Source organism: Hippopotamus amphibius, chromosome X (assembly GCF_030028045.1).
Source record: "Hippopotamus amphibius kiboko isolate mHipAmp2 chromosome X, mHipAmp2.hap2, whole genome shotgun sequence".
Classification (NCBI taxonomy): Eukaryota; Metazoa; Chordata; class Mammalia; order Artiodactyla; family Hippopotamidae; genus Hippopotamus; species Hippopotamus amphibius.
Window position 1 is genome coordinate 26,140,349 of NC_080203.1, and position 13,418 is coordinate 26,153,766.

At 41.8% G+C, this 13,418-nt stretch overlaps 1 protein-coding gene across 1 annotated transcript; it reads left to right on the top strand.

The window, feature by feature from the left end:
* Positions 1-9,967: 9,967 nt before the first annotated feature.
* LOC130842413 (DDB1- and CUL4-associated factor 12-like protein 2) lies at positions 9,968-11,356 on the top strand. The gene has a single exon (XM_057719065.1). It carries the CDS (start codon positions 9,968-9,970, stop codon positions 11,354-11,356), a length of 1,389 nt encoding a protein of 462 aa, XP_057575048.1.
* Positions 11,357-13,418: the final 2,062 nt, after the last annotated feature.

The following is a 13,418-nucleotide window of genomic DNA, read 5'->3' on the forward strand; positions in this document are numbered from 1 at the left end:
GAGTTGTTTTAAAGACCAAAGATAATCTCCTATGGGTCTGGTGCTTGGTAAATGCTCAGTAAATGCTTTAACATTTCAAGAGCTCAAGTCATGTACTTGTTGCCGTGTTGAGTCACTAGCCCAGCCACTGTTCTGGTTGAACCAACTATTTACAAATCTGGGAAACATTCTCCCCCAGTGTATAAATTATTTATTGCTATGGAAAAAATTACCCCAAAACATAATAGCTTAAAACAATAAACATTTATTATCTCATGGTTTTTGTAGATCAGAAAAATCTGGGCACAGCTTATGTGGGTTTCTACGGCTCAGAGTGTGTCATCAGGCTGCAATCAAGATGTCAGCCTGGGCTGTGGACTCATCTCATAGCTTACCTGGGGGCAGGGGAGGGGGAATCTACTCCCACAAATGTGGCTGTAGGCAGGCTGACATCAGGTCCTTTACCAAGTGAGTCTCTCCAAAAGGCAACTACCAACATGGCAGCTGACTTCTCTCTCAGAGTGAGCCACTGAGAGAACAAGGGGGGGAGATTGACATCACAGTCTTTTGTAAATTACTCATGGAATTGACATCCTATCATCTTTGCCATATTAAATTGGTTAGAGTCAAGTCACTAGGCCAGTCCAGTGCCAGAGAAGGGGATTATATAAGGGTATGGAAACCAGGAGGCAGAGCTCACGACTAGCAAGATGCTGGCAGGGCAAGATAGGAAGGCTGGGGATCACCCAGATTCGGGTAGCTCTCCAAATCACTCAGTGCCGAGGCACCAAGATTGTAGCATACTGACTTACCTAATGCCACACTCACCACTTTTTTGGTACTGGCAACGGCCCAGAAAAGAATACTGTAGTGGACACAGTGCGATGGGGGAAAGGACACTGGCCTGATTAGAATCTCGCCTCTGTTACTTATAGGCTATTTTACTTCAGTAAACCTCAATGTCTTCATCTATAAAACTGAAAGAACTCCCTCTATCACACAGATTTGTTGTGAAGAATAGAGATGATATATGTAAAACCTGTAGTGCAATATAGGTTTATCAAAAACTGGAAGCTATTATAATCAAATATATATATGATATATTTATATCATATTTTATATGTACTGTGTATATATCATATTTATATGTACTATATATGTCATATTTCATCTATATGATATATATGTGCTACATATGTATCGTAATGGATGCGAATATATGTTAATAATTTTAATTTTAAAAATATATGTGATGTACCCACAGGTCCTGGCAAAGTTCCCAATACATAGTAGTTATCCATGTGTCTGGTGAATGTTTGGTCTCCTCTCCTTCCGTTCTGTCTCTTTGTCACACTAGAATGACAATTCACTGAAGGGAAAGACTTTATGCCTCATTTATCTTTATATTTCCAAATAGCTAATGCCTTCTAGCATATCACAGGCATGTAATAAATTCTTTTGAATAAATACAGCCACTGATCATTAATCATTCACACTGCAATCTACCTTGTTGTCCCAGCATCTCACCCATTTTTTTCCATTTTTTTCACAAGCATAACTGTGATCATTTCAAATGCATGTTCCATAATAGGTCTTTTTAGTTAGAGGACATACTGTAAAGTAATTGTTTCTTCTTTAATTTATATCCTAAAGAACAGTATGATATGGTCTACCTGAAGGAAATTAGGATATGAGCAAAGTCAATATTCTGCATTCTTCCCTCATTTCCCACTTTTTTTCTTTTTATAATATTTTAACGATTTTCTCCCCTTCTATTCTCTTCTTCATGTCCTTTTTCTCTAAGCAATCCTTCCTGTCTTTTATCCTATTGATTCTGATGACAAATAAGTAATATTTTAATGTATATTCATGTATTTACATTTCAAGAGTCCTGTTGGGAGAGGAATACCTAATGGTGAGATTTAATGTATCGTGGCACCTAAAGGGAGGCACCTGTAGAAATATTGGGGTTTTCTCCTCTGTCCCTTAAATCTCAACATTTCCTATTACTACATTAGTCTAGGATAATTATAACTTTAGGATTTCTAACTAATGGAGATTTTTTTGTTGTAGTTCAAAGTTCACAGGCAATAATCCCTTTATATATTTTATATGCCTTCTTTCCATAATTAATTGAAGTAGTTTTTAAAAACAAAATTCAAAAAAATCAAAATCAGGTCAAGAAAAAGTGGAAAAGTTGATATAGCTGCTGTAGTTAAATATCAAGGTTGTCTCTGTGCTTCCTAGCAGCCAAGGGGAAAATAATTAAATGATTTTTACTATAAACTGAACACATATTGTGCGCCAGGAACTTTGCTAGGTGCATTGACATGATATCTACCCTCACTACAGCCATTGAGAGTAGGTGTTTTAATCCTCATCTTACAGATGAAGTTACTGAAGTTGGAAAAATTATCTTGCCCAATGTCACAAAACTAAACCCTTAAGTGGAGCCAAGATTCAAATCCAAGGACTCTCTGACTTCATAGTCTGCATTCATATAGTTCTCATGGTCAGAAAGTAGGAAATATAATAATTCCAGAGATAAAGGCTTTTGTCATTATATTATAAAATTAATTTTCTGTGTGACATTGTATAAAGCAGACATTGAGCAATATGATGAACAGTGAGTGCCCTTCATAACAGATTTACAATAAATGCAGGACGAATATCCATATAGCTGTTTGGCTATTTTTTTAATGACCTATATACTGTTTTACAGTCACTTCTGTTCAATTTAACTACTATCATCAGGTGGGCAACACCCTCAAACAAAGAGATCTATTTTTTGTACAGGGGTTCATATTTATTTTGACATCTACTAGCAGTAGGAACCCCAATCTGGCTGGTTCATAGAATGAAACCTTCCAAACTATCCCTTGATCATCTACTAGCATACTATAGTATGCTATAGTATATAGTTGTTCCTACAATACATTCTCCCCATACGAATGTTTATCTGTAACCCTATAGATAACCCTAACCCTATAGATTGGACAGAATGTTTGTCTATAGATTGGATAGATGATGGAGATTGATGAGCTGTATGTACGCAGACAAGTAGCTAGCTCTGCAAATCCCTGTGTGTACTAGTTTTTAGTAATGGTGTGTAAGTGTGCATTGCATTGCAAAACATTAAAGTGCAAGTGAGTGAAATTGATTCAGCAAATACTAAGCTAATATGATCCTATGATACAGTCTCCTGGTAGCCTAAGGTGATTCAAGAATAAAACTGAAAGTATGTGAATCAGCCTTCAGAATGCTATTATATTTTATTAGCAAGGGTTTGGATAGAGGTAGAATTCATTTGTTCATTCATTCAGCAAAAGTGTGTGGGCCATCTATATGCCAGGCACTGTGCTAGGTTCTGGAGATCCAAATATATTTTTCAAAATATTTCTACTTCAAAGGGGCTTGTGCTTATTTTAGAATTAGATGAGCCAATGCCTGCAACAAAGTAAATTAATTGTTATAATGGAAGTATGTACATATTTTACAAAAAAAGATGCCCTTAGACCTATCTGGCAGAGTCAAAGAAATAATCACAGTGGAGAAGGTAATGTCTGACTTGAAGGTAGCAAAAGTTCTTCCCTCCAAGCTGTGTTCAATTAGAAGTGGTTGATCAAATAGCATGAAGTTTTGGGGTTCTGATGTACCAGTTAAGCAGAGATCCAGGGTCTCTAAGATTTCAGTTAGTATTATTTAACAAACACTGATTGACCATTTCTATGACATGCTAAATACTGGAGATACAGTAATGAGCACAATGGATACGACCTCTGTCCTCATGAACTTTTCAATCTTTCAGTAGATACAGACGTTAAATAAAGAGTCACAGAAATAGCCATGCCATTTCACCTGTGGTAAATGCCATGAAGTAAAGTTAAGGGGATTTCCATGTATAATAGATTGGACCTAGTCTGGGTAGTCAAGAAGTTTCCATAAGAAAGTGATAACTTACCTATAATCTGAAGGATAAGAACTTAACAAGGTCAGGTATCTGTGGGGGGTAAAAGGTGGCAAGACCTACAGGTAGAAACTATTCCAGGCAGAGAGAACAGCATGCAAAAAAGGATCTGAGGCATGAAGTTATATAATGTCACTGAGAAAATTAAAAAGGGCCAGTGTGTCTAGAGTAGAAAAAAAAGCAATGAAAAGAAGGTAGAAATGTAGCTGGAGAACCATAAATCAGATCATGCTGGGTCTCATAGGCTGTGTTAGAGATTTTGGTCTTTAAGACAGTAGGAAAACATTGGTTTGTTTAAATCTGATCAGTGACATAGCCATATCTGCATTTTGAAAATATCACTCTGGCTGCAGTGTGGAGAGTTTAATGGAGGAGAGCCAAAGCAGTTGCAGGAAAATCAGTTAGGAGTCTATTGCAGTTGTCAAGACAAAACAGTGGTTCAGGAAAGCGTGGTAGCAGTGGAGAGGGTGGGAATTCAGTGAATTTGAAAAATGTTAGAAGATGGATTATGGGACCTGAACATGAGGAGCACTGTGTGTCAAGGATAATTCTTAGGACTCAAGTTTACACAGCTGGATGGATGGTGGTGCTATTCATTAATAGAGGAAACAATAAAAGATCAGGTGCATGGGAGTCAAATTCAAGATCTCGAGCTTATACATGCTGAGTCTGAAGTTCTGTTCTCACATCCAAAATGTCAAGTAGAAAGTTAGCTGTGTCAGTTTGGGACAAAGATAACACGTTAGGAGGCATTGGTATCTATGGTGTAGTTGAGGCTAGGTGTAAGTGAGTATCTAAGTTAGGGAAAATAATAACTGGGTATCTCTATCCAGTTAAGACACTACAGAACACGGAATAGAATTGTTTATCGATGAATGTCACAGGCTTGCTTTATGTAGCTATCTGATATTAGAGCATGATCTATATACTGTTTTAGTGCACACTCAAAAACCCCCATTTCTGAAGCTTCCAAGTTGTCTTCGTAAAGTTAAATAAGGGAAAGGAGGGAAAGCCATTAGGGTTTAAGAGAAATTTATTAAGAGCTTATAATCTTCCAGAGAGTGTTCTTAGAGAGTTTTAGGTACTAACTCATCTAATCATCAAAACAACCTCAGGGCATAGGTATTATCATCCTATGTTTATAGATAAGGGAATAAATCCAAAGAAGGTATACTAACTGACCGAGTTCCAAGACCAGAAAACCACGAAACAGAATCAAACCATGCTATGTGGCTCCAAAGTCTACTCTCTTAACCACTACACTGTTGTGCCTCCCATAAAACATATAGCCAGCACCAAATCTACCGTCTCAATAAACAAAGCCTGAGCTTGGGCTCTGACACATTCCTTCCTCTTAGAGAAGATACAGAGGGAAAGGGCAAAGAGGAGGTCATAGAGTCAAAATTGCCTCTTTCCCTATACTTCTGTTTCTAGTAAATTAAATAATGTGATAAATCTTTCCTTTATTCTCTCAACTGACAGCATATGCCTTTAGTAGTGCCTTTGTGGGGGGAAACAGCCTACTGAGTCATCTCTACCAGTTTCTGCATCATGAGGTTTGGAGGAAGCCTCCCATCTGACTATAAACCAGGTTCACAGCTGCTTATCTTAGGAGACTTGACAAGGTCACAGCTTGAAATGCTATAGCTGTATTATAATTAGAGATTAAGTGAAAATTTATTCAATTTAATAATTCGAGAATAGTTTGCCTTGTGTCTGTTATAAATAACAGGGTATCATTATCATATATTATTTTAAAACAAGCTTAATTAACTATATTCTTTAGTGCCTTTTACTTGTTGATAAAGAGAACAGAAAGACTATACATACAAATATAGACAAGATGTCAAAAATATTCTTGAGGATAGCCTTGCTCTACATCTATATACAATGTATCAGAAACAATTATATAACCCCATTTCTGAAGACAAGTGCCTTTATACCTGAGAATGTGCTCCAATCTCTGAAGCCTGTATTTGTAAGATCTATTTTTGTATAGAAGAATGTGTAAAAGAAAGGTTCAGAACTGAACACTTCTTCAAAAAGACTTGTTGCTAACCTTCCAATTTTATTATTACCCCACCTTTCTCTTTCAGTGCCTTTGTCCTGAGACTATTTTAGTTTTGAAGCAAAAAATAGTACTATTTTCAAAATAATTTGTCATATTTAACAACCAAGCTTATATTCATTATACCACAGTAAAATAACCAATCTTCTGCCTTAGCTAATTTTAAACTGGTAATCTAATGTTTTTTTAGCTAGACAGATCCTTTTCCTCATTCATAGATTAGAAAGGTGGACAGACACAGTTGATAAAATTATCCAGTAGGCGGAAAAGAAACATATATAAATATAGAGAGATAGAGATATAGATAATAATGCCACATAACTTGTTTGAATATAGATAGATACACAGATCACATAGATACCTATATTGAAGTTATATAAATATTTATATAACTTCAAACAAGTTATGTGGCAATGTTACAAATCAACTCAAATCCTTCAATTTCTCTACTCAAGTAATTTGATTTTAAAATATCTTACTTGTAATTTTTTTGATATTTTGTTTTCTCTCCTTTGTTCTATTCGTTTATCAACAGGACAATCAAGTTTTACAAACCATTTAGTGTATATCTGGAAGGATGTGATGGTGTGAAAGAAGTAGGAAACGTTACCTAACCCCTTGAGGAGTTTACAATCTGATTAAGAAAATAACATTTAAACATATTAAGTGATTAGAGAACAGGATGAGACAGTGCCCTGAAACCACTCACATACGCCCCTATCCAATGTAGGGGAATCTGGTGTAGGGGAGATAAGTGAGGATAATACAAATTTATCTGGGGATGTGTTAGTAGGACAAAGCAGTAATGAATGTACAAAGAGATTAGTAAGAACTGACAAGATGTTTACACTCATACACACAGTGGCCTTCACAGGTAACAAAAAGTAATGGAGACCCTGACACTCAGAAGGCTACGCAGACATCTGAAATTTTATCATCAGGCCATTACATCTACTGCTTTAACAAGAAATGTACTGTGTATGACTTTATGTATCATCAGACATTGCGTTTTACTAAAACTGGAAGCAATAAAATGTAAATAAAGGTTCAAATTTGTAAGTTGATATATAAAACTGTAAATCTCAACATAACTTGGCTCTGGTCTGGAAGTTTTACATCTTTAAGTACAAAGCTCAGAGAAATTTGAAAGTGTAGACATAAATGAAATGAAATGTGTTTCACGTATTGTATCCTAGATGAAATTAACACACCTCATTTATCAATACAGAATAGTAATCTGCACACTGACTACAAACACATTACTATACATAAATATTGCATGTTTATATTATCAAAAAAGTGGAGAGACATAATACCAGGACTTTTTATATGGGCATTATTTTTTCCAAACAAAACCCAAACAAGTGTAGGCATATATTACTACATTTCATAAATACTAATTTAAAATAATTTTAAATGTGCTTCAGAGATCATATTTTTGCCTTTAAATATCCTGCAGAAAGTGTTATACATAATTTGCCTTCAGTATTTATTCATGTATTTTAGAAATTGTGGCTGTCTTTCAAAAGTGTACAAAATGCAACACCTGTAAAATGTCCACGATGGGGTAGTTTACATGGTTTTTACAGAGGCAGAAATAGAAAAATTGTATTTATAGAATAATATAGAGTAGTTGTTAGTCTTAAAAGCTTTGGAGTCAGACAGGGATTCACAACCTGACTTTACCAATTACTAGCTGTGTGACCATGGGGGAGTCATCATTACTCTTTCTGGGCCTCAGTTCTCTCATTTTAAATTATGGCTATAAAAATAGAACCTACCTCACAAAGTTATTGTGAGACTGAATGCACATAAAGCATTTGAAGTGTTTAGCACAGCCCTCCAGCCCATGACACAAACAGGCTCTCAATAAATAATAGCTGTTTTAAGAATTATTTTTACAATTGAAATATATCTGTATCTATCTATATATATCCATCTATCTATCATCTATCTATCTATCTATCTATCTATCTCCCAAAATGTTCAGCCTATTTTGTTCTACCACAACAGTAAAAAGTACGCCATGACATTTTACTGTATAATATCCATTTTTCTGAGGTGGAATTTAAAAAAAATGGAAAACATTATGGTCGGTTAAGTTAAAGGAATTTGCAGTCAGTTATTCTCTAGTAACATCAGTTCTAATTCTGAAGTCATCAGCACTCTTTTCATTGTCAGGTCACTCCCTATTCACTATTCTCACCCACCACTTGATATAGCCTTAAACATAGGGAGGAATACGGGGGAGGAGTGGGCACTGGGACTTCGCAGCTGGACTGGACGGCTTATGTACTTGGAGTCTGTGCATTGGAGATGAGATGGCAAAAAGGGCTTGGTGAAGGGGGATAAAAGCAGCAACAAAGTAACTCCCATGCTTTCCCCTGATTGATTAGAAAAGTTAATTCACCTCCCCTCCCCATATGCACTCACTGAGCAAACACAGTTTTATAGCTTTATAGCAGAAGATTGGGGTATGTGCAGAGTTGGTATCAGCCACCAGCCACTTGTATCTCTGCATAGTTTAGCGATGCCTGGATGTGGGCTTGCCACTGCACTGGCTGCTCTGAAGCTGCAGAGCCACGTATGGACCATCCAAATACTGAGACTGTTAAACCCGTGCTCTAAATTCCTACTCTCCACCATTGTGTTTATGTGGTTATATCCTTCTGGAAAGTTGTTCACTATCTGTGCTTCTGGAAATCCTGTGCATCCCTCAGGGCCCTGCCCCAACGTCCCAGGGGGCCTGTCACACGTGACAGGGCTCTGCCCAGGCTCCCTGGGCTCCTCCTGAGAGTGACAGTGAGGACTAACCATTCCTTCTCTGGAGCAGAGGCAGGGGTATCCATCTGTCTCCTAGACCTCTTCCAGTCAGCTCCACCGCCTGAGGGCTCTGAGGTTCAAGAGAGTTCAACACCCTCAACATCCTTCTCTTACCTCTCAGCCCCCATCCCCACCCTCAGTGTAGTCCTCTCAGATCCTGAGGCTTTGATTCTGACTGCAGGATCCTAACCCCACCCCGGCGGGAAGTGGAGCCTGGGGAACTACATTTGAAATGCACCCCTCAAGGATTCTGGTGCAGAAACTCGGGGGGGGGGGCTCAATTTGAGAAATACGGGGGAAAATGGTTTTAAAAAACTGGTTGAAAATTCTTAACAGGCACCAGTAGAGGGGCTGAGACAGGAGGGGCTGCAGGAGAGACCTAATGGGGAGGGTTTCTTTGCCTCTGCCAAACACTACCATCCACGGTCAAGTTCACTATCTAATTGTAGCAAAGAGTCTCCCAAAACTGCACCAAGTGCACATTTATTTCTTCGACAGATAACTGTCAGCGCTCCTTCTAGCCTCACACTTGGCTGTATTTTAGCTTTCAGAATTATTTAAGTAAGGATTTTAAGAAGGCTAGTTGGTTGCTTGTCCTAATGGTAGTGGAACTCCCCAAGTAGGATACCAGGGGGCTTGGGCAGGCGCACTAGATGTGTCCATACGGAGACGGCTTCGGAATCCCGGAGCGCCGGTCCTGGGTAAGTCTCCCCGCCACCCCGCCTCCCGTCCCCCTCCGACCCCTCCCAGTCCGGCGCGTACTACCCCGCACCCCACACCCGCTCCCCGCCCGCTCCTCCCGCGGCCTCCGCCCCCGCACACTCGCACCCCGCGTCGTCCTCGTCCCACACCGACTTCACTCCCGCCGCGCCGCCGGCCGCACTTCCCGCCCTCGCCTCGATCCACGCCGCCGCCGCCGCCCTCGCCGCCGCGCGCCGCCCGCGCTCCGCTTCCCCTCGGCCGCCTCTCCTCGCCCGGCCCGGCCGCCCTCGCCTCCATCGCCGCCGCCGCGCCCCGGACTCGGTCGGCTCCGCGCCCCGCGGCCGCCCCGGTCCCCGTTCGCCGCCGCGGCCAACACGGGGGCCACGCGCCGCCGCCGCCGCGCCGCCGCCACTCGCCCGCCGCCCACCATGGCCCCGCAGCAAACAGGTAGCAGGAAGCGGAAAGCGCCCGCGCGGGAGGCGGCCGCGGCGGGCTCGTCGTCGCAGGGCTCGGCGGCGGACGGGGACGGGCCGCTGCCGCCCAAGAAGCCCAAGCGGCCGGCGGCGCGGCGCTCGCTGCTGCACTACCTGAAGGGCCGCGAGGTGGGCGCTCGGGGCCGCGCCGGGCTCCCGGACTTCGAGGGCGAGCTGCGCGGCTACGCGGTGCAGAAGCTGCCCGAGCTGCTGAGGGAGCGCGAGCTGGCGCTGGGCACCCTCAACAAGGTGTTCGCGTCGCAGTGGCTGAACGCCAGGCAGGTGGTGTGCGGCACCAAGTGCAACACGCTCTTCGTGGTGGACGTGCAGTCGGGCCAGATCACGCGCATCCCCCTGATGCGGGACCGGGGGCCCGCGGCGGCCCGCGCCCAGCCGAGCTGCGGCATCCACGCCATCCAGCTGAATCCGTCCAAGACGCTCCTGGCCACCGGGGGCGAGAACCCCAACAGCCTGGCTGTCTACCAGCTGCCCACGATGGACCCCGTGTGCCTGGGCGACCGCCACGGCCACAGGGACTGGATCTTCGCCATCGCCTGGATGAGCGACACGGTGGCCGTGAGCGGCTCCCGCGACGGCACGGTGGCGCTCTGGAGGATGGACCCCGACGTGTTCCACGGCAGCATCGCCTGGCACAGCGACGCGGGGCTCCCCGTGTACGCCCACATCCGTCCCAGGGACACGGAGACCATCCCCAGGGCCAGCACCAACCCCAGTAACCGCAAGGTGCGGGCCCTGGCCTTCAGCGGCAAGAACCAGGAGCTGGGAGCCGTGTCCCTGGACGGCTACTTCCACCTGTGGAAAGCCCGGAGCACCCTGTCCAGGCTGCTGTCCATCAGGCTGCCCTACTGCCGAGAGAACGTGTGCCTGACCTACTGCGATGAGTTGTCCCTGTATGCGGTGGGCTCCCAGTCCCATGTCTCCTTTCTGGATCCGCGGCAGCGCCAGCAGAACATCCGGCCCCTGTGCTCCCGAGAGGGTGGCACGGGTGTGCGTTCCCTGAGCTTCTACCAGCACATCGTCACAGTGGGCACGGGCCACGGCTCCCTGCTCTTCTATGACATCCGCGCGCAGAAGTTCCTGGAGGAGAGGGCTTCGGCCAGCGCTTACTCCTCTCCGGGGCCTGCAGGGAGGAAGCTCAAGCTCACCTGTGGCAGAGGCTGGCTCAACCACGATGACCTGTGGGTGAACTACTTCGGTGGCATGGGCGAGTTCCCCAACGCGCTCTACACCCACTGCTACAACTGGCCCGAGATGAAGCTCTTCGTCGCTGGGGGGCCTCTCCCTTCAGGCCTCCATGGGAACTATGCAGGCCTTTGGAGCTAAGGGTGGCCGCCGTGTCCTCATAGTGCCCAGATTTACCTTCCAGCCCACCCCATCCCCCCTTGTTTTCCTCCTTCTCTCTGTGTTTGTGCTTTTACTGTGTGGCTTTTATCTTCCAGGTGGAAAGGACCCAACTTACCTCTGCTTAGTATATTAGGCAAAGAGAGAGAAAGAGAAGGCAAAAGTGGTGGGCATTCAGAAGTTGGCTTTAAGATTTTTCTGCATCTCCTCCAATACCACCATCTTTTTTGCCTCTCTTACAAAGAATTTTGACTAATCCTTAATTGTGTTCTCTCTGAGTGATTCACATATGCCCTTTCTCTCAGCTGATGTAGTCATGGTTCTGACTACAATTCAGTACTTCAATTTTATCAATATTTCAACAGTATGTTCAGGCGTTTTACACATTTCAGATGTATTGTATTTCTGGAGAAGGTGTACTAAAAACTGTCTTTTGGGCTGGTCTGAGGAACTACCCATCATATAACAGAGCAGGTTTATAGCCCTGCTCCAATTAGAAAATGCATTTCAAGTTCTAGATTGCCACCATTTGGGGTATGTTTCATTGGGATGTTGGAAACTCAGTGTTTGTTGTTTGTATATTGTTGGTGTATAAAATACTTTAAAGTATGTTCTCTTCGTTAGGAAATCTTACAATCATGTTCATCCTATTAATCACAGTTTCAACTATCAGTAAAAATTTAGCATCAGTACCCCCAGGCCCTCAGCCTTCTTGTTTAAATCAGCTATATTATGACCTGCTTCCTTGGGTAGCATTTATGCTACAGATTTTCAGAGCTAATCAAACCTGGAATCAAAACTGGCCTATATGTGGCAGGACAATCAGGGAGGTACTTTTTGGGGTAAACATTTCTTTACATTTCAGGTAACACTATCCAGGCAGCCATTTACAGAAAGGCTGACTGTTGTGCTCAATGCACACATTGTTGACAATTTTTTATCATATACGTGGATAAGTCTTTTATCTGGATTGAGTATGTGATGTATTGCAAGAAAAAAATAAAACATGTTCAGCATTTTAGCAATTAAGTGCTAGGCTAAAGTTTTTGAATGCTTAAACATACACTGTATTTTTTCTTAATTGTCCTTCTAGGAATATATCAAAGTCAAAATCTTCCAGGAGAAAAACTGAAGCTGAAATATCTCCTTATGCACACAGTACTTTGTATGTTTGTTTTTGAAAAGCAAACATGTTATTATCATAGGTTAAAAGATTCAATAACATCTTGAATACCTTATCTAAATATACTTGCTACAGGTTGGGACAGTTAGGTGTCTTGTGTTTTTAAGATGATTTAATATACTGTTTTTCATTTATACAAACATACATATTGTGCTTATAAGCACCTATGCACATATACTGTGTATTTGTGTATGTGTATATGTTACTTTCCATATGAGGAAAAGACACAGATGTATCCCATTTTACACATCCAGATATTTCATATATTTTAAACTACACCTATCAAGACTTCCCACTTGGTCTCTATTTTTCTTTTATTTTAACTTAAGTAATAAATGCACATGAAAAAAGAATCATACTTTATAAAAGGTGTATAGTGAAAAGTGAGTCTCATACCCCAAGTTCCCTGATCTGCCTACAGGTCAAAAGCAATACATCTGTGTGTCTATCCGTTTAGCAATAGTCTATATATATATATATATGCATATGTGTATGCGTGTATACAATTTTTATACAAATGATAGCACGTTTTACATATCTGTGCCTTTTTTATCACAAAAGCTTAAAGATTGTTTCTCATACATATCTACCTAATTCATTTTAATTGTATAGTATTCCCTGAAATATGGTTGGAACAAACTTTATTTCTTCATTACACTTTTGATGAGCAATTTATATTGGTTCTTATTTTCTGTTACTATGAACTGTTCTGCAGTGATTACTTAGGTGCATACATCTTTATGCTCATGTGTAAATATATCTGCAGGGGTAAATTCCTAGAAATGGAATTACTGTGTCAATTTTATATTTAATAGCCATTGCCAAATTACCCTCCAAAGAGGTCCTACCAACTTAACCTCC

Coding starts and splice junctions, on each gene's coding strand:
- LOC130842413 (XM_057719065.1), top strand. CDS start 9,968: ATGGCCCCGCAGCAAACAGGTAGCAGGAAGCGGAAAGCGCCCGCGCGG.